At 44.8% G+C, this 21,751-nt stretch overlaps 1 protein-coding gene across 1 annotated transcript; it reads left to right on the top strand.

Annotated features, from left to right (window-relative positions):
- The first annotated feature begins 8,789 nt into the window (after positions 1-8,789).
- Positions 8,790-11,285, top strand: KCNF1 (potassium voltage-gated channel modifier subfamily F member 1). Its single transcript, XM_076335432.1, has 2 exons — positions 8,790-9,163; positions 9,265-11,285. The coding sequence occupies exon 2, from the start codon at positions 9,461-9,463 to the stop codon at positions 10,922-10,924; it is 1,464 nt and encodes a 487-aa protein (XP_076191547.1). The 5' UTR covers positions 8,790-9,163; positions 9,265-9,460; the 3' UTR covers positions 10,925-11,285.
- Positions 11,286-21,751: the final 10,466 nt, after the last annotated feature.

The following is a 21,751-nucleotide window of genomic DNA, read 5'->3' as shown; positions in this document are numbered from 1 at the left end:
TATACTTACAAAAGCCTGTGAGAATTGCAGGCTCCGCTGAAGCCTGTAATTTCCTCAGTTTTGCAATGTTTTCTAGGATCAATTAAAGTATTTTATTTTTTATTACTGTTTCAGCACACTGATGAAATGTTTTCTGTGGTTTTTTTCCAACTGGTTTTCTTTACAGCTTTTTCACACTAGAAAATGTTTCATATTTTTTCCTCTTCTTTGAGCACATATATAGGACTGCTTTTGACCACGTTTACTGTGAATTATTTGATTATATTCCTTATTTTGATTGCCCACAATAAAAATATTAGTTCATATAAAAATCTCTTCTATTGTACATGCTAAATTGCTACACATGCTCTCCTTTCAAAGAATTAGGAACAAAAGCTTGTGCAGAGTATTATTAATCACCATTCCAGCTCCAAGCACAGTAGATGGCTGCAGCGTTGGATTTTTTTTAAAGAAAACACATTAAAACACATTAAAAATCTCTCCCCAAGCAGGCTTAGAAACTGGCTTCGTGTCTTGGCTGCTGAAACTTAGCAAAGAGTCTTCCCGTTGCCACCTCCCTCTCTGCTGGCATGGTCTTGGTCTTTCCTTCAAGTCAATTATTGGTAATGATACAATTCAGTGGTGATGGGAATGTTCACCTTTGGGAAGGCCAGCCCAGTCACTTCACCAGTGCCACCACCAAGAGCCCTCTTGCACTCGCCCTAGTACCGTTCACATCTCTTTGCTGGGAGTCCCTCACTCGAGCTGGTGAGGTTGCTCCAGGGATGCTGCCGGGCAGCAGCACCAGTGCGACAGGGGTCCTGCAAGAAATTATATACAGCAAGTCATGATAAAAGTCACCAGTGGGATTGCAGAGGCAGACACTCAGAAGCTGGGAAATGCCAGAACTGAAGTCACCCATGCAAACTGCCTTCAGCTAACTCGTGTGTATTCATTATGATACAGCCCCTAATTACATGCGCACATGCAATTTTTTTGACTGTTGTCATACTCAGTGCCAGCAGAATCTTAGCTGTGCAATTCTTAATTTTTAAGTCATTGTCTCTGCAGCTGTAAGAAGTTTTGTCACCTAGTTTTTCTCTTTTCTTTGTACATGCAACAACATTCAAAGGGAGAAATATTAACTGAAAGCTTTTGATGACAGTGTTTAAGAGCAGGAAGCAGACTTCCAGCCCTCCCTCAAAACACAGTGACTCTGTAAACAAGACAAGGTCCTTAAAACTTTTACAGCATCTCCAACACCCATCATATTCATGACTCACTGATACACTTAATTTGAACCCAGCTGTTAGCTGCTTGTGGTGGAGGCTGCATCTTATTTATTTAAAGCCATTTACATTAAATCAGAGATTTGGCTGGTCCCCTGAGTAGTCACTTAAGGCAGGTTTAATTGTATGGGAAAATGGACTCATTAATGTCAAATGGAAAGCAAGGCCAGTTAAAATTTACAGCAAGCTATTACCAGTCTCTTAATAAGGAATTAATTAAAAGATCTGCTAAAATAAATTGACTGAGTATGTATAAATTTTGAACTTGTAAAAAGAACCAAAGTAACTAAGAGAGGGGAAAATAAACTGGGAAAGGACTTGTTTGATCTGAAATAATAGTCGTGGAGAAATACGTAAATATGCTGGACACAGAGACACATAAAACCAGATTCGCAAGGTGAAGTTACCTGGTACAGTCCAGATACCCATCTCAGTTCAGAGGTTTCATAACCTCTTGCTTTTGACATATCAATCTGAAGGAAGTCTAATGTATTGAGAAAATGTCATACAAAACATGGAGATGTATTAAAAAATGTATAGATTTTGTTTCACTCACTTTGCATTTGATGGACTGTCATGGTTTAACCTCAGCCAGCAACTGAGCACCACACAGCCACTCGCTCACGCACTCCCCCCCGGTGGGATGGGGAGAGAATCAGAAGAGTAAAAGTGAGAAAACTTGTGGGTTGAGATAAGAACAGTTTAACAATTGAAATAAAATCATAGAATCATAGAATCATAGAATCATTGAGGTTGGAAAAGACCTCTAAGATCATCGAGTCCAACCGTCAACCCAACACCACCAGGCCCACTAAACCATGTCCCTAAGCACCTCATCTACACGTCTTTTAAATACCTCCAGGGATGGGGACTCCACCACTTCCCTGGGCAGCCTCTTCCAATGTTTCACCACTCTTTCAGTAAAGAAATTTTTCCTTACATCCAATCTAAACCTCCCCTGCCGCAACTTGAGGCCATTTCCTCTCGTCCTATCGCTTGTTACTTCGGAGAAAAGACCAACACCCACCTCACTACAACCTCCTTTCAGGTAGTTGTAGAGAGCGATGAGGTCTCCCCTCAGCCTCCTTTTTTCCAGGCTGAACAGTCCCAGTTCCCTCAGCCGCTCCTCAGAAGACTTGTTCTCCAGACCCCTCACCAGCCTCGTTGCCCTTCTCTGGACACGCTCCAGCACCTCAACGTCCTTCTTGTAGTGAGGGGCCCAAAACTGAACACAGTATTCGAGGTGCGGCCTCACCAGGGCCGAGGACAGGGGCACGATCACTTCCCTACTCCTGCTGGCCACACTATTTCTGATCCAGGCCAGGATGCCATTGGCCTTCTTGGCCGCCTGGGCACACTGCCGGCTCATGTTCAGCCGGCTGTTGACCAACACCCCCAGGTCCTTTTCCGCCAGGCAGCTTTCCAGCCACTCTTCCCCAAGCCTGTAGCGCTGCATGGGGTTGTTGTGGCCGAAGTGCAGGACCCGGCACTTGGCCTTGTTGAACCTCATACAGTTGGCCTGGGCCCATCCATCCAGCCTGTCCAGGTCCCTCTGCAGAGCCTTCCTACCCTCGAGCAGATCAACACTCCCACCCAACTTGGTGTCGTCTGCAAACTTACTGAGGGTGCACTCAATCCCCTCATCCAGATCATCAATAAAGATATTAAACAAGACCGGCCCCAGTACTGAGCCCTGGGGAACACCGCTCGTGACCGGCCACCAACTGGATGTAACTCCATTCACCACAACTCTCTGGGCCCGGCCATCCAGCCAGTTTTTGACCCAGCGCAGAGTCCACCTGTCTAAATAAAATAGTCAGAATAATAATAATAAGAAGAAAAGAATATACAAAGCAAGTGATGCACAATGCAATTGCTCACCACCTGCCGACCGATGCCCAGCCAGTCCCCGAGCAGCGGCCCCCCCGGCCAGCTTTCCCCAGTTTATGTGCTGAGCATGATGTTGCATGGTATGGAATGTCCCTTTGGCCAGTTGGGGTCAGCTGTCCTGGTTGTGCCCCCTCCCAGCTTCTTGTGCACCTCCAGCCTTCTCAGTCGGTAGAGCATGGGAAGCTGAAAAGTCCTTGACTAGTGTAAGCACTACCTAGCAACAACTAAAACATCGGTGTGTTATCAACTTTGTTCTCATCCTAAATCCAAAACACAGCACTGTACCCGCTACTAGGAAGGAAATTAACTCTATCCCAGCCGAAACCAGGACATGGACCCTTCTTTTCCCATATCAAGGGATTTGAAAGACTCACCCATTGCCAGAAATAACAGCTGTGGGCGATGAACATGTTTCATGCTGAGGCTCAGATTCCTCCATTAGCTCATGGCTACATACACAAGACATACATCAGTACTGAGACCATGAGCTGCTACTATGTGCATCAGGAAGGTTTCCTGTTGACAGTGAGTGCCCACAGCACACCTTTCCCACACAAACCATGGTGCCACAGTCCATGAGAGCAAGTCATGCACTGTTGCACTTCAGATGCACTGGGGAAGCGCATGGGATTGGTGCTGGTGCTACGGCAGTGGCCCCACATCCATGCTGGGAACCACAGCGCCCATGGGAATGCAATCCCATGTTTTCTTGCAGAGTGTCAAAACAGCCAGCTTTATTGCAGAGGAAGTTATAAGGATAAAAGAAGGTATGATTTGAAAATGGATTTGCAATATTGAGCTACAAAGGATAAAACAGCACATTGCAGTAGCTGGATTAATTTGCCAAAGAGAGTGTGCTGGATCTTCCAGTGGGGTTGTGAGGTTGTCTCACTGACTACTAGAAGCCACCTCAGATTTGGAAACCCTTTGGAAGGATTCTTACAGTAAAGTCTGTCCTGCTCTTCTTACTCAAGCTGGCTGTGGTAAAGTAATCAGAGTAGCTGCTCTGGATGACCTGCTCTTTCTGAAGCCCACAATGACATCATTCATTGCTTCTCTTTCTTCCAGATTATCTGTCTCCCATTTCTTGTGATTGGCACAAAGTAATTATATGCTGTTTCCTCCACACCGAACCTTGTGCTATTAGCTGCTGAAGCAGTCCCCATGCAGCTGGCTGCAAGCTTTATCTCCACAATACCCCGAGGAAAGGAGGAGGAATAAGATATTTCCATGCCCCATCCTCCTTTAGGTCTCTGATTGACTTTTCTATAGTACATTTTCATCACATGTTCTTGTCCCGAGCGGCTGTCCATAGTCTGCATCTAGCTGAAAATAAGTTGCATATTACATGCTGAGATCTCTTGCTGGATCCATCACAGTCGCAGTCTTGTGGGTGTCATTTAAAAACCAAATACAACATAGCAGAAGGATAAATGTGTGAGGGGGTTATACTGAGTAGGAACCACCATCCCTCCAAGCCTGCTGTTAGTTCTGTGGCCTCTGAGGGCCACACAACAGTGTCCAACACAGAAATCATAGCTCCTAAAAATCAGGTGCCCAGTGGCAGCAGGTGACTCAGCACAACTCGGTGTGGCCTAGACCAGGTTTACGTGTGCCCAAGGATGTTTCTGGGCACTGAGGCCAACTGGCAACTGGTCTCCATCTAGTCTAGGAAGTCCTTTTAGTCTCCAGTACAGGTGGCTGCCTGCAAACTGCCTTTGGGAATGGTCTCTGATGGCCACGTGATGGCTGGGAAATGTCCATATTAGCTGGTCAGTGTGGGCTGGATCCGTGCCAGACATACTCTAACCATTTCTTGCTTGGACAGCCATAGTCAGGTCCCTAAACTTTCTTGAGCTTGCACGTGTAGACACAGCACTAAACACTGTGTAGAATCCAGGAGGAGAGAGAGGCCAAAGGTGCCACCATGGTCCCAGGCACTGAAAGCAGGGCTGTGCTCAGTGCAGGGGGCTGACTACACCGCAGTCTGCTTGTGGAGAGGCTGCCTGATGCCTCTGCGTTAAACACCCCCCTCCACATGGAGTCCGATCCTATCTCCCTAGGGCTGGCTTCTAACACATTCATGCCCCTTCATGCACCACTACTGCCCATAGCGCCATGGGGAGCAGCTGGGTGCATCAGCCACGAGGGCAGAGGTGCTGGCTGGGCTTCAGGGGTGCGGTGTGAGCCAGACTACAGCTCAAGAGGAGCAATCTGTCTTCCCAGACTGACACAAAGCTGCCCAGTCGTGAAGGTCCTCTCCCAAAAAGTGGCAAATGAGGGAGCCAAACCTGCAGCTCCATCATCCTCTGAGCACTGCTGTCACTTCAGGTCCCCAGGCGCTGGGCTGTGGGTGCCTTGTGCCACCTGCATCCTTCATGCGGTGTCCAGTACCACTGGGGAGCCATATTCAAGCTCCACCTATGCCTTGTGGACCAAGTCGCGTGGGGGTCCAAGCCCCCCTGAGAGATCCTGGGCAACCCTACTGGGGCTGGGGCTGCCCTTGGCAGGTGGGTGCCCAGCAACGCGGGAGTCCTTCCCTTGGGCTGCAGGGATGAGGTCAGGCTGAGCCGCCTCCTCCTCCTCCCTGAAGGAGCCAGTCTGAACCACAGCCAAAACTTAACACATCTGTCAGCTCAAATCCACATGTTGTTCTCTGAGCCAAAGCACCAACACAGAAAGAAACCCCTTCCCTGTTTCTTATTCGGTCTGTAGGAATTGAATTGCCAGCATGCATCGCTTCCAGCAGACACAGAGCACGGCTTGACCTGTTTCCCCAGTCCAGATAAATCAATAGAAGTTGAATTTAGAAGCCCTAATAATTGCAGCAAACTATTCATAAATGAGTTACAGAGCAACAATTATCTACTGAAATTTTTAGAATAGAGAAGGTCTCTTTTTATGGATGAAAAATGAATTAAATTAGTGAGATAAATTATTTGCTGCAAATTATTCATTCCCCTCCTGTTGTATGCTGCTCTGCGATATGTCTGATAAAAAACATTCGTCAAGTAAGCCTGTCTCACTCTTTTTAGCTACAAAACCAAGGTTTTAATTCATTATGATTTTCCCTGACCCTTCTTTGGATCATTTACATTTGTCAAAGTGGATTTAAAATGCTACCAGATCTCTAACGTTTGACAGGCACACTGAAAGGTGTAAAGAACTCTGAAAAGGTGCAAGACGAGGGAGAATAAAGCACAAGGATTTTAGCAGCCGCACTAAGTAAAGTCTTTATAAGGACTGATCTGGCATTTCAAAAATAGTTTCTTCCCAACCTTTTGAGAATATGCTGAGATTTATCATTTGAGAGGAGCTGATTTCACCTTTCAAACTGAACAATGTACATACTAATCCTGTGTGCCTATTTTGTAGGTGTTTGTTCTGTAAAATTACAGGGGGGGAGAAGAGTCTTTTTGGAAATGAAGGTGGTGCTTTCTGTGTCGGTCGTGCTGGACCATACATTGAGTTCTTATCGTTACCTGGAGAAAAGCCAAAAGGTCACTGGAATGAATCATTGATCAAAGAGAGTAGGTGTCTGAGATGGTTAAATCTGAGGATTTAAACCTAAAGAACCTGTTTCCCTATGCTGATGCAGCCTGACAACATTTTAAACCTAACTTTCCCAGATCTCAGTTTTGTTTTGCAAGAACTGGTAGTCAGTAATCCCATCTGCATTTTCCCCTGTGCAAGCATGTCACTGCTATTGGCATCTTAAAATTTATTGTGCTAAAAGCAAGCTAAACCATACATGTTAGTGGGCAAGAAAGTCCCAGGTGGGTAAATATTTATTGCTGAACCCACAAAACATAGGGTTTTTCCAGATCTCCAAGGTATTTCTCTTGTCCCAAGAAGCTTGCAGGTCTCAATAAACTTATATGTGCCTGGAAAAAAATTCAAGGGACATCTTGTATTACACCCACATTATGCAGTATCCTCAGGAACACATGACGGTGACACTGGCCTCCAGAGATTAACAGTCTCACTCAGTTGTAGACTAATAGATATTACCCTTTTCCTGGGACTGTCACTTGAATAAGGGGACCAGCCCCTACAGTTATTGTTCCTTGCCCTCCGTACTGTTCTGCAGCAAGGATATGAGTGACACAATCCAGGCATTTGAAGAAGATTATGGAGCATGCGTGACTTATTCCTCCCTGTGAGACTCGGTGACTGGGTGTTACATTTACTGAGTGACTATAACAGAGCAGCATGAACCCACTTCCCTTGGCTTCAGTTTTTGCATTATAAATTTGTGCATGGATGTGTGTGATAGACAAAGAGAAAGGATTGTGTTCCTCTGTTTCATAGGTTTCTTGCAAGTCTTCCTTTGTTACAAATTCACCTCTTCCCTCTCATATTTTCACTCTCCTCAATCATGCAAGAGCTCAGGGACAAGGAAGGTCATTGGAACGTCTGGGAAGGGGCTGGATCAGTGATTTTAACTCATGGCTTGTGCACCTCCAAGTGCCATGAACTACCTCCAAGGGCTATTCATAAGGTATGTGAGGCTATGTGCATACTCCATGTCAAGATGAGGTCTGGTGCACGCCCTCTTACTAATCCCCCATAAGTTTCCGGCAAGGGAGTGGAAATGGAGTACAGTGTACTCACCAGGGTCCCCCTCGCTAGGTGACACAAGCACTAGGACAGTGGGCACATCACAGCTCTCATCTTTCTCCCAGGATGGAAACAAGCCTAGAGAAGCAACCTATTAGTTGGATTTGCCCCTCTCTATTCCCCTCCACTTAGAAGCTTTTCAGAAGCCAGTAAATTGGAAAAGATCAAAACCTGCTGGTGTAGATCATTCTGCTGCAGCCAGAAACAGTTAACTTATTAACTGTGTGTTTTGCTGGATCAGAGCCCTCAGGACCCACTAAAATGAACTGAATAGTCAGATTTAAGAATTTAAGAGGGCAGTGGTAGGCCTTCCTGCATGTAAGGGTCCGGGGAACAAATGTCCATCAAATCCTGGAATTTGGAGAAAACAAAGTTAAAAGAAAATGCTTGTTATTCTACTTCTACTTGTTAAGTGCTGGATGTAGTACAAAGCACTACTGCTGGTAAGTAGCATTCACCGAGAAATCATCATAGACGTAAATTACTCAAACCCTCATCAGTGTCAGTTGACCGCAGATCAAGAAAACACGGCTAAAACTGAGGACACAGAGCTTTGGGAGATGTGCGCAGAGAGCAGGGAAAGTTTTGCTCCACAGCTGCAACGAAAACTTTATGGTCTCTGCTTGGTTCTCAATGACACCAGTACATATCTACACTAACTCAATGTCCTGACAGAGAATTACTCCAGACTTGCTCCAGTCCTGCTGAGAGCAAGATTTATGTCATGCATTTATTCCAAAACACAGTATTTTTTCCTCTGGCTTCTGCCGTCAGAAGAAAATGCTTGGGTGTCTTTCTGCAGCTCTGAATGACTTTATTCATGATTACGTTGTTTTGTATTTGATTAAAAAAAATGTTTTTAAAAATCATAAAAGTGCATGGCGGTATAGAAACACATTATTTTACAGCTAGGCAGGCATATAAATAGCTGAGCTGTGTTTTCTGTGTGGCTGTTGCTTTGCTGGGTTTCACCAGAAGAGGGTAGAGTTTGGAAAGGACTCTTCGCAGCCTGGGCTCCCTATTGTGTTGGGAAACAGCAAAGGGAAAACAAGCACAAGTTTCTCCTCTGCACGCTTGCACCGACTGACTATGTGCAAGAGTCAGCAGATAAACTCTGGAAGACCTTAAAGTAAAAAGAAAACGGAAAGAGAAACAAAAATCAAAAGCAGCTTTCTAGGGAAATCTGTGGAATTGAAGAGAGAAACCGCAACAGTTTTCTGTGGGCTCACCCTGCTGATTATCTCTCTGAGAACTGTCACTCACTGCACGTTGCATTAATCAGAGCACAGGATTTATTTCTCTGCCGTGACTTCCAACCTGTGACTAAATATCACTTTTAGAGAGAGAATGGAACCTGAAAAGACTCTCGAGCACTGAACAGAGGGGTGAGTTTTATTAAATGGTTTCTTCTCTTTCAAATCTGCTGGAGCTTTCTAACATCCTGCTTGCAGGCACAGCAGCCTGATGACTTGTCTTTTCCCTGCAGCTTGTTGCATACCTCACGAGGCTTTCCTGATTGCAGGTTTATTTCTGTAACATTTCCCACCACGACTCCAGGTCAGTTTGGTAACAGTTGTAATAGAGCTGACTCGGTGCTGATTTGCTTTCATGAGAAATTAAAGCCACAAAGCTTTGAAACCAAACAAGAGGCTAAAAATCAAATAAAATCCAATACAATTAAAATGGCAGGTGACTCCAGGTTTCCAGATGTGGACACTGACGGATCAGAAAAAAATGAAGAAACGGAGATTGTAGTCAATGTCGGTGGGGTAAGGCAGGTGTTCTATGGAGATAACCTGAATCAATACCCAGAAACACGGCTGGCAGAGCTGATCAACTGTTTATCAGGGGGATATGATAGCATATTCTCCCTCTGTGATGACTATGATCCTGGAAAGAGAGAGTTTTACTTTGACAGAGATCCAGATGCTTTCAAATGCATTATTGACGTATACTACTTTGGGGAAATTCATATGAAGAAAGGAATATGCCCCATATGTTTCAAGAACGAAATGGAATTTTGGAAAGTGGATCTGAAATTTTTGGATGACTGCTGCAAAACTCATCTAAGTGAAAAAAAGGAGGAACTGGAAGAAATAGCCCGAAGGGTGCAACTGATTCTGGATGACTTGGGAATAGATGCCTCGGAAAGTCGCTGGAAAAGGTGCCAAAAATACATCTGGAAATTTCTGGAGAAGCCAGAATCATCCTACCCAGCTCGAGTGATCGCTGTTCTGTCCTTTCTGTTTATTTTGATCTCCTCCGTCGTGATGTGTGTGGGGACCATCCCAGACCTGCAGGTCGTAGACGCAGAGGGGAACCGTATGGAGCACCCGACCCTGGACAGCATAGAGACAGCCTGTATAGGCTGGTTTACCGTAGAGTATGTGCTGAGGCTAATCTCCTCTCCCAACAAACTCCACTTTGCCCTGTCTTTCATGAACATTGTCGATGTGCTAGCAATACTTCCTTTCTATGTCAGCCTGACTTTGACCCACTTGGGAGCCAAGCTCATGGAGCTGAGCAACGTCCAGCAGGCTGTCCAGGCGCTGCGCATCATGAGGATCGCGAGGATTTTCAAGCTTGCACGGCACTCCTCGGGGCTCCAGACTCTAACGTATGCCCTGAAACGCAGCTTTAAGGAGCTCGGGCTGCTCCTCATGTACTTAGCTGTCGGAATCTTTGTCTTTTCTGCCCTGGGTTATACCATGGAGCAAAGTCACCCCGAAACTTTATTTAAAAGCATCCCTCAGTCATTTTGGTGGGCAATCATTACCATGACCACAGTTGGATATGGAGACATATACCCTAAAACAACACTAGGAAAACTGAATGCTGCCATCAGTTTTCTTTGCGGGGTGATAGCAATCGCCCTTCCCATCCATCCTATCATTAACAACTTCGTCAGGTATTATAACAAACAGAGAGTTTTAGAAACAGCTGCCAAGCACGAACTGGAGCTGATGGAGCTTAACTCAGCCGAGGGGAAAGCTGCAAACTCCAAAAGTGAACTAGAGGATCTTGCGAGGGAAGGCAAGGAGGATCCTTTTCATAGCAGCCGGCTAAAAGTCTCCCACAGTGACACCTTTATTCATCTCCTGTCAGAAGAGAAACACTATAGGACCAGGCTTCAAAGCTGCAAATAAACTGTGAGCTGTTGTCAGTGCTAAGCTGTAGATCGGGACAACCTGACAATCAACTACTGAAAAGACTCACGGGATCTGTCAGATTTGGGAGGGAGCACTGCTTTGCTTTTCCAATGTGAATATAAATTAACCCCATGGTATCTCCATCAACAGTTGGTAAGACTTTGCCGTTATTACCCAAAATAAAATAGTAGGACTCCACTGAGATCAGACTGCTTATAATGAGTGCGTTCTGACAAAAACCATTTGTAACCATTTTAGAGACTGAAAAGTCCTTCCTGATCAGTAAATGTTCGATGACCTGAATGTGCAGCATTGCCACATCAGAACTCTGTACCTGTGACAATAAAAAGCAGCATTGCACAGATTGTGTCTTCCAGGCTGTCTTCAATGCCTTTGCAGCTAGGAGAACTGCTCCTTAAAAAATTAAAGCAGCTTCTCACTTGTATTAGATTCAGGTTTACAGCAAAATGTTAAGAGCAGCTTCAGCCTAGAGATACTGAAAGTATGAGCATATACTGTGTGCAGAATATTAGAGTCAATGAATGGTTTCATTTTTGTAAAACGTAATTTGGGGTGAACTTTTTGGATAGGTTCCTCTATCCAGAAAAAATATAATTTTCAATGGGACATGAAGCTATTTTTTTGAGCAGAGATGTAGAACAGAATCAATGTATTTTAAGGAGCAAATTAAAAAAAATATTTGTTCTAGCTTTTAATTACAACGTAATAATTTATATATGCAGGGATCTTTCAGGAAGGATTTATAATCAAGTAATTTTTAAAACTGTAAGTTAACTCAGTATTTTTAATTCACTATTAAAGCAAGAGAAGTTTATAGGGGAGTTAAATTGAGTACTTCTAAATAAGAAACTTTAACTCTTTGAAAGTAATTGTAGAGAAAGTTTCAGTAAAAATAGTGTAATCTCCAATTAATTTATGGTAAAAATATCTATCTGAATGAACATATTACTAAGTTATTTTTTTTAAAAAAAGCACATTCCACCCCTACAATAACTGCATGGTTTTGTAAATATTATTTTACAGAGGTAGTAGGCACTAATCAGTATCTTATTAATTAATCAGCATATTAATCAACACCAGTGTGGAGCTACTATCCTTTCCAAAAGCAAGTGCCATCTACATGAGCATTAATTTGGCTCGTATAGTATAGGTCTGGTCTTTACCAGAGAAATCCATTGAAACTAGGAGTTACACCAGCTGAAAGGGGAGGGGAGAACTGGCACACAGACGTATTTACATACATTAAAAGTAGGATCCCAAATGATTGAAGGGCTAGAGTAGCTGTCCTTATTTGTTCCCTTTTGTGCTGAGCAGCCCCTTGCCCAGATGAAACACAGCAGCACGAGCCATGACCCATCCCTGGGCACCTCGTGCCCGAGACTCCCATGCAGGTCTTTGGGACTTTTTTCCTGGGATGTGGGCAAGCAATAGGGCTGTGGCATCCACTCCACAGGAGCAGCGGCTGGAGGGGCATAGAGCCCACGGGGTGGGCTCTGTGCTCTCTCCTGGCACCTTGTTTGCCCCTGGCCCCTGGCAAAGGGGTATGTGTCCACTGGTGGGAAGATCCCTGTCCTGCTGGGAGCAGGGAGCAGTGGTGGTGTGTGGGGGCTGGGCAGGTGTGCGGAGATAGGCAGCTGCTCCCCAGGAACACTGTCCGCTCTGCAGGTCTCCTGACATGGACATCAACCCCTGGCTCCCCCAGGCTGAAGCTCTTTCCCAGCACTACCTCACACCTCGAGTTGCTCACCTCCAGGGACACCTACTCTGTATCCCCGTGCCCCAGCCCCATGCCAGACCTACCATCCTCTTCCCCAATCCCGTTGCCATGTCCTGCCTTACATACCCCCATCAAGTAAGATAATTCAAAGCAACCTCTAAACCTTTCTGTACCAGAATCCTTCCACCAGCCTTTGTCCCAAATTCTCTCCTGCCTAAGGCCAACAGCCCATCCAAGTGACCTCCTCAGCCCAAGCATACCTTCACCCCCATCTTCCCCTCCGCATCCCAGCTTGCAGCCTCTGCTCTCTCAAACCTTCTTATCTTCTGAGATCTGTTCCTTGCTTGCCACCAGTCTCAGCTCTGCTCCCGCTGCCTGCCTAGCCAGGACTGTAGCTGGCTCTTACCAAAAGGACAGGATCCTGCCCCTTGCACTGCTGAGGACTTCTGGGACACAAGCATGGGCTGCAGCCATCAAAAATGGACTCGGGTGGGATGCTGAGAGTGGGAGAAGAGGAAAAGTAACAAAGCTGTGCCAGTCCCAGCCACATGTCTTATCTACCAGTGGGGATATTAAATGTTCCTGACTTCCCTCATGACATGCAGAGGGTGGCTGAGGATGAATTAAGTTAGCAAAAGCACTTTCCTGAATGAGGAAAGCACTGTGTAAATGCTAAGTAATATGCTTAGTACTGCAAGTACTAAATCGTCTCTGCTGCACTTTGCAATTTATTTAATGTGACATTAAGTAAAAAATAAGCCTCTTTTATCAGAAATAACTTTATGGGCTAATTTCTCCAATTAGTTATGCCTTTGAGCACAGGGGTCTGCCTATGCTATGTGAGCATGAAAAGAGCTTTGAGACAACCTTGGTGCCACTCCAGCCCAGGCTGGTCTCAAGCCAGGCTCCGTGTGGTTTGCTGCACTAGGGACTGTATTTGTTGGATTAATTGCTGTAACTTATATGTTCTTAAAAGGCTGTGGGTAGGCAGGATGAATTCCTGCCTGTTTGCCTTGCCCGTGGTGTGGGAACCCTGCAGGAGCAAGAGGAGATGTGGGCAGTGATGGAGGGACAAGGCAGGCTGGCAGCCTGCAGCACATGGCGGGACTGGAGAGGAGCAGGGGGGTTCTTACACAGCCACAACCCTGATGGTAGAAAGCAAGAGGCTTTCTGGGGCCCCAGGGGAGACCCCTCTCACAGGCCAAGAAACTACCATAAACCACTGGCTTTGAAATCAGGGCTGGAGGGAAGGCTCTGCCCCTTAAAGGATGGAGTGAGCTAGGGGACGTTTGTTTTCAATTTTTTTTAATACTCTGCACAACCCAGAAGAGCCGATTTTCCTTTATTACAAGTTAATCTAAAAAAAGAAAAGGACTTAAAAGACTGGAAGGCTTGGGGGTGGGAGGGGAGTGTTAGTGCAGTCCCTTCGCAGAGAGGAAGCGACACTATCCAAAGGCTCTGGCTGAGTCAGGGTCCCCCACTCTTAGACACAGAACATTCTTAAGTCCAAAGTTAGGACAAGCCCTGAAGTCTTTTCAAGGGGGAAACTGCACCGTGCTTGGTGCAGGTCTCATTCCTGTGCTCTGGGTGAGGTGGGCACAGGCTGCACCCGCCCAACCCACCAGCGACTTTCCCACGTCTGGCTCTTCCCGTGCACTTTGTGGACACTTTGTCTGGGTCTGTACAACTAAATTAATGAATGCAAGGCATTCCCAGTGAGCCCATCTCCAGACTCATAGTAACAGCGTCAGCCGCTGCACTGAGCTTTCCCAATGTCTGCAGCACATAGGAAGCTCTGTAACACAACTGTCTCTCGGGGCAGCCCTGCCCCTGGTATTTAATACCCTTCACCTGGGAACCAAGACTGGAACAGCCTGAAAATGTCCAAGTGCAGAAAAGTCTGCATAAACGGCCTGGATCTCTCCTGATACCCCTGCTACCCAAATAGTCCTCTTTGGACTCCCAGGTGTACGCAGGAAACAGGTCACCCTTCCCATACGAAATTGGGAGCTCTGGGAAGAAAATGTAGTGCTCTTCTAGAGAAAACCCATTGAGCAGAGTTATGGAGAAAAAAACAGAGCTACTATAATTTTAGTTGACATCCCTACTCATACAGAAGCTCCTCAGTTCACTGTGTAGGAAATTTCAGAGCACAGTGAGCAGGTCAAACTACCCTCTTGAGAAGTCATCCCGTAAGACATCTGACCTATGCAGCCAGCCCTGGCTGCTTCTAGAAAACTTTGAATGTTTAATACAGCCTGTAATGTACAGAATTAAAACTTGAAAGGGCCAACTTTTAGTTCCTAACTAACATCAACTTCAACTGTAAATTTGGAATTAGTCCAGGTTTGACATCGAATAGCTGCCAGCAGAATCTGATTCAATAACCTTAATTTAATAACCCACCCAGAGGTAGACTGGTGGCAATTGCTAAGACTGTAGGTAAAATGAAGCCTGTTTCTAGCTTCCTGGACACCATAAAGGGTAGAACTTAATAGAGTGGAAATTTATTTTAGAAGTGTGGGAGACGGCTGCAGTAGTTAGTGACACACAGCATTAGTCTCAGGGAATTGATAGGCATGTAACATGTCAACTCATGCCACACTCTGGCTGGCGTGTCACAGCCGCCTTGGCTTTGGAGACAGCTTCAGGTTCAGGCAGAAGCAGCCATCTACAGCTAGGTTTTTATTGCTGGACTGCCATATATATATATGATTTGAAGACACTTAAAAAAAAAAATCAAAATTGTGGGAACTACTAGAATACCACTATTGTCTGCTGTCATGCACGCAGGAGAGCTGTCTCTTGCTGCAGGTATGGCACCTGCCACACAGGGTTAATTGAAATGTCCTCTCTGGTCTGTGCATGAGTCGGGGGAATGTGAGCATGTGGAGGCAGAGCCAGGTCCTGTCAAACAGAAGGAGGGCTGAGGACCATGCAGCACAGTCCATCTGTCCCTGGCTGTGCTAGGGGCACTCATTGCTAAGGTCCTTTTTGCAGCTGAAGCTCACAGTGATGCTGTTTCAGTAACCCTTTAGGCAGCTTTCTTTTTGCCTAATGTGTTATTTGAATCTACCTGATAAAAATGCTTAAGAGGAGAAACCAAGACCATATTGTTTTCAGTCTCAGGCATTCTCTCAGTCTATACTGATTTTTCAAATAACTACCCCAAACGCTCACCTGAGACCGGATGAAAGAGTGACAAACAGGTGTTTGTTGAAACAGAGCATTCAAATGTCCATAAAAGTAAGGGTTAAGAGATATTAATGAACGATTAACCATACTGAAAGACACAAAAACTCCCACAGCCCTCTTCCAGCCACATCTGCATTGCCAGATGTGCTAAAAAAAATAGAACGGTATCCCCTGTGAATTATGCTAGGCAGAAATGCTTCCTCCCTCCTCCCTGTCAACACAGCCATCAGTCCTATATCCACTGACAAACCTCACAACTTCTTACTCATACAGCTAGGACAGTTACCGGGCACACACACAGGAGAATCCGCTTGCTACCCAACCAGGTTTCTGAGGATCTGGCTCGCTGCCCATTCAAATATTACTGCATTTTGCCTAGACTGTCCGTTCATGAATATCAACATTTCCTTCTACACCAGCTTTCACGAGACACTTTCCCTTTGCGACAGATGGTCCTTAGTGATGTGAGGAATAAGTTCTGCACTGCCTGGTGTAAATGAAACTTCACCAAGAGTTGCAGCAACATAGCACTAGTGTGAAAGTCAACTCAGGGCAATGTATATTGACTTTACTTGCTTCAGCCGTAGGTATCCCACTAAAACCGAAATTGGTTTCCCGTCCTGCAATGAACCATATTAGGCTTGATTCAGTGGCAGCTTTGCCTGCCTTAGGAGTGTTGGGGGGAATGATGCAGCCGAGTGAGCCAGGCTAATACACAAGGCAGGCTCACCTAAATTGCTAAGAGGAAAATGAAGATGATAGAAAGATCTGAGAGCTCCAAGAGAAGCTGTGCCATTTAAGTGTTTCTTTTCTTGTTGCTTTCATATGTAGATGAGAAAGCTGCCAGTGTCTTGAAGCTGCTTTTTGTCTTCCCATGTAAGGGGAGCCTTGAATATCTTTTTAACATGCTGAGAGTCAAGTACTGCTAAATCATCCCGGTCAGTTAAAGATATACAATAGAAGCAGAAAGGAAGGGAAATCTTAAAAGGAATCTAAGTAAAGGACTCTAAAAATAAAATCTCAAAATGGAAAGGAACACTGAATGCTGTGTTGTATATGCCTACAAAAATACTGTTATTTTCAGTGCATCACTCTACTGATTTCAATGAAAATGAGGCACCCAAAGGCTGACCCTAATGCTTTGTTTTTTGGTTTAAGCATGAAATGTTGTGATTCCCTATTCTATAAGGAAGTAACCTGTACACTCCGCAGCAGTTAAATGTCTTAAAAAATGAAAATTATCTCTATTCATTAGAGTCTGTGCTAGAGCTCACAAATTCTGTGTTAGAGCTCACAAAGTGGTGGAAACTCAGGCGAGAAATCACTGGATGAAGGCAGCAAATTGCTCGGCACTGCAAAGGGAAGTTTTAGGAAACCTTCTGGCAGCCTCAGCTTGCTTTGCTGTGCAGGAGACAAACTGCAGCTTCAATTACTATAACAGCATTACAGGGAAATTCTTTATCGCTACGATGCACTCCACTGATCCCAAACAAAGTTTCCACTGCATTACAGTTATCAGCTTTACAAAATCAGTGTTTTCCAGGCTTACTAGCATAGTAAGATATGGCAATTTTACACAATACCCAGAATATGAAGTAGCTGTGGCTAGCTGTTGGTAAATGTTGATTTTTTTTTAATCATTATTTTTACAGCAAAAATGATACACTGCAAATATTCTTTGCCATATTCACATAAATGATGTATTCATTGTCATACATTGATTTTAACTTCTCATATCCCTGAAGTCTCAGCTTGTCCATTATCAACCAGTGAAGAATTAACTTTCCTGTCTTAGTCTATACCAGATTAACCACCATGAAATACTACATGCCATTTTGGTTTCTTCCCTTGTTCCATCAAGATTACTCCATAATTGGACAGCTCTTGTAACTGGCATATTTTTCTTTTCATTCAGCCTCATTTTTTATACCTTAATTTCAGTCTATTACACTTCATTATTTTGTTTCAGAAAATGGAAATGATTCATCTCTCTTGCTGCTCACACCCCTGATACACTTGCAGATGACTAGTGCACTCCCACTAGTCGCAGCTCTCTGCACTGTGTCAGTTCACTGGGGCAGACTTAGAACATGCCTAGGAGAGAAAATACACTGGCTCAAGACTTCATATGGACATGTTGGCCAACCACCCCCCAAAACCCCTCTATGCATCAGAAGAAAACTCTCTCTTATATGTGGAACGCTCAAAAGGTGCAAGGTCCGTGTGCAGTGGCCCTGTCCGATTTAGCCGAACATTTTCTCACATGTTTAAATTCCCCTCTCTTTGAGAGGACTGAAACACTGAAACATTTTGCTGGAGAGAGAGTGCTTTAAACGTGCACTTACGTGCTTTGCTGATCAGAATGTGCTCATGTTAAACCTTACATGGCAAAAAATGGATGTTTCTGAACTGCATCCAAGCAGGCACCAGCAGTTTTCTGCTCACAGCCACCAATCAGGCATCAGCACAATGGGACCTTGATTGGACCCTACAGGAGCTGCTGCAATATAAATGAGAATGAGTTTCTGTTCATGAATAACAGATCAAGTGTCATCCTATTGCTCGAGAAGTGAAATATCTAGAAGATAGCCTGACCTTTGCATCCCCCGACTTACTTTGTAGAAACATTACTAAATACAAATGTGTTTTGGTACAATATAAAAAAACCTAATTCCTTCACTATTTAGCAGGCAAAACTCAAGCAGAGAGGAGATAAAACCTCCATCCTCCCCTGGGCTTTTGCTTGGGAATGGCCACTGGCCAGCTGGACACCTCTTGCTTGTTTGCAGAGGAACAAATCACACCCTTGCCTGCCAGCAGGTCCTTCTATTTCTACTGGTTGTCACAGTAATAAATCAATTGCTGCTGCAAAACACAGCTCCTATCCGACTCATGGGGAATCTGTAAACTCTCTGCAGCACAAATGTCAACCAATTGCTGGCCGGGCTTTCAGGCTGGAGTGGTTATTGTTTGCCAGTTAGTTATTTGCATTGGAACAGTAAATTCCATTTGCAAAAGCCTTTACCCTTTGGACCCATTTGCCTTAGGAGCAAATTAATTGCTGCTGTACGACATCATCCCTGCTGTGACTCACATAGGGCACCCTCGTACTGCCTTGGCTGGAGGAGTGAACATCAGTTGCCAGCTGGACTTCATCCTTGCACACTGGAGCTGTTACTGTCTGCCTCACGTTGGGGCTCTTACCATCAAGACTGTTCACATGAGGCCTGAGCAACTCAAAGATGTATTAAAGTGAGCTGCTCCCATATCTGATGTGACTTGTCTGCACAAAGTGACTGCAAAATGTTTCTGAGTTGGAAAAACAGTGTAAATAGAGTATAAAGGTCCTCAATGAGCAGCTAGGAGCTGGCTGGGGGGAGTGCATGCAGGCTGCCAGAGCAGTTTTTGGCTCAGCCGCCCAAGGGCGGCCAGGTGAGGCACCCAGGTCTCTCTTCTTCCCTCCAGTCATCTGGCTGCCCTCTAAGTGTCTGTTTGCAGTGAGCAGGTGGGTTGCAATGGGTTGTTGTGTCTGACATCCCCCAAAAGAGGTCTGTCCATTTCTACTCCCTATACAGAAAACCACCATTGACCAAATACCACGAGGTTCCAAGTACAAGAGACATTGTAAGAGGTGAATAGACCAGCCTAGGAGACAACAACATCCTTCCCTCAGCTAAACCCAAGGGATGCCAAGGTGTTTTTTGGAGGGGAATACTTTTTTAATCATAGGGTTGTAGATAGCCCCAGTGTGACAATGTTCGGGTTCATGACTAAGACTTGCAGGAGTGCATGTGACAGTAACACTTGGCTCTGCTGGCTAAGCCTGTCATATAACAACATGTGCCACCCTGAAAAGCTCATGGCTCTCAATTTTCAGGATTTTTAGAGGGAAAAATAATAAAATCTTATTCAACATGACTAAAGAAGTTGCAACTATTTGTAAGTAAACTGGCTGTTTGCTGAAATCCCCATGTAGGTTAGAGCAGCTCAATAGGTCGCAAGCAGCTCTGTCACATCCACCAAGGGAAATAAAGCAAGCTAACTGGATTCCTCTACATGTCTTACTGTTCCAGGGTAAATGAGATTATAGCAATGACAGAGAGGTGGGGGAGAGGGAGATAATTTGCTGGTATGCTCCCTTCTGATGTTTCCGGGCTTAGCTTGCTCATCCAAATTGGTACATTTTGTAGACTAAAAAAATTGGATTTTGAGCAGCAAGGCAAAGAGATTATGGAACAGTCCAATACTGCCGATTCTTGGGCAGTCTGCAGTTAGAAGTGGAGTGCAACAAACTAATCTAAAATCCCAGATTTCAACCTCATTCACGGTTATATCAACCCAAGACAGATGATGCTCTGTAATAACGGCAGCTGCAACAAAATGTGAAGGATCTGTCTGTACAGCAGTCCTGTAATGGGAAGAGGCCACTTCCAGCTGCGGTGGGAAGGAAAGGACCTTGGCAGCAGGCTGCGGGACTGGAAACGTGCTTTACAGTGAAGTTTTACACAAGGACCCCCACCTGCAGCCCAGTGCTGCAGCTTCTCTTCTGCTCAGGGAAGGTATGAGGGACTTCCCCATGCTGCGCTATGGGTGTGTGAGAAAATGGTTTGCACAAGAAAATGAGATTGATTCCCACTGAATAGCCAAGTAGGAAGGGTGATGGATATTTGGGATGAGTATCTCTGGGTACAGCTTCATTTTTAAACGGAGACTAAAATGAAAACAGCTCTTTTCATCCTTCATTTGATTCTACTTTCTCTCCTGTTCAGACAATAGCACCGCTATGATTTAATGGGAAACGGTAGTTACTTCAGTGAAAGATCACCAGCATTCAATTGCCGGCTCATCTGCCTTGTTCTGATCCAGGTAACAAAAGGCACACACCATCCCAGTAGGCCACGTCCTCTGGCATAAGAGGGATCTTCCAAATTTTTAGTACTTAATGAAGCATCCCTTAATGTAACTCAAAGATGAATGAAAAGCAACTCAAACCTGTTTGGATTTTGGGGTTTTTTTGTCACAAAATGCAACTAAAACACTTTAAGGCTTTTCACTGTCCTGTTTTGCTAATCAGTGTCTACCAATGAGCTGGAAAGAAAACCCCACTGTTGCTGGCAGAGACTGCAACACTACTGCAAACACAAATCAAAGTAAATTATTTTCTGGTGAAAACTGATAAAGGCAGAGCAAGAAACAAATGTGTGGTAAATTGGTCTCATTTAACCATCATCCATTTGAGCACATCTGAATGCAAGGTTTGCACGCAGGCTGTTTATGCTTACAGAATGAGAGCCTGGATATGCGATGGTGAAAGACACTTAAGAGTTGAGATGAGTTACTGGGCAGGACAATTGAAGCAGGACGATTCCCACACAATGTGGTATGTGATGGCTGCTGCAATGCTACAGTTACTAAGTAGTAGGGTGGAGAGGAGGTGTACCACCATGCGTGGTTTTAGAGACTCAACAACTGTCATGGTAAGGGCTGCAGGAATGAATTAAGGTCTGAAAAATCTGCCTTAAATTAAAAAAAAAATTAACAGTATTTTTTTAGTTTGCCCAAGAAATGGTTTAGAGATGGCTTGATCAAATACCAGCATAACAAGGAAGCTCCAGGTAGCTGAGGGCTTGTTAATGTAACAGACAAAAGCATAAAATGCAGAAGTGTAGCACACTCAAAGTAGATGCATAATATAATAAGGAGTTATTTTACCACGGAAGCAACTCATTTTGAGTTGCCATCTGGACTCTTGGCTACATAATATTCCAAAAGACATGACCATTGAGAAGTCAGTCACTCAAATGTTAGTATCCAGTGTACCTGAGATGATAAGGGTGTCCTGCCTGACCTGGCACAGAAAGGGTGCATATTTCCCATAAATGCTGTTCCAT

This window comes from Aptenodytes patagonicus, chromosome 3 (assembly GCF_965638725.1).
Source record: "Aptenodytes patagonicus chromosome 3, bAptPat1.pri.cur, whole genome shotgun sequence".
NCBI lineage: Eukaryota > Metazoa > Chordata > Aves > Sphenisciformes > Spheniscidae > Aptenodytes > Aptenodytes patagonicus.
The sequence above is the reverse complement of the archived record's forward strand: the minus strand, read 5'-3'. Positions and strand labels throughout refer to the sequence as shown.

Bases quoted from the DNA above. Each gene is read 5' to 3' on its own strand.
- KCNF1 (XM_076335432.1), top strand. From the start codon at position 9,461: ATGGCAGGTGACTCCAGGTTTCCAGATGTGGACACTGACGGATCAGAA.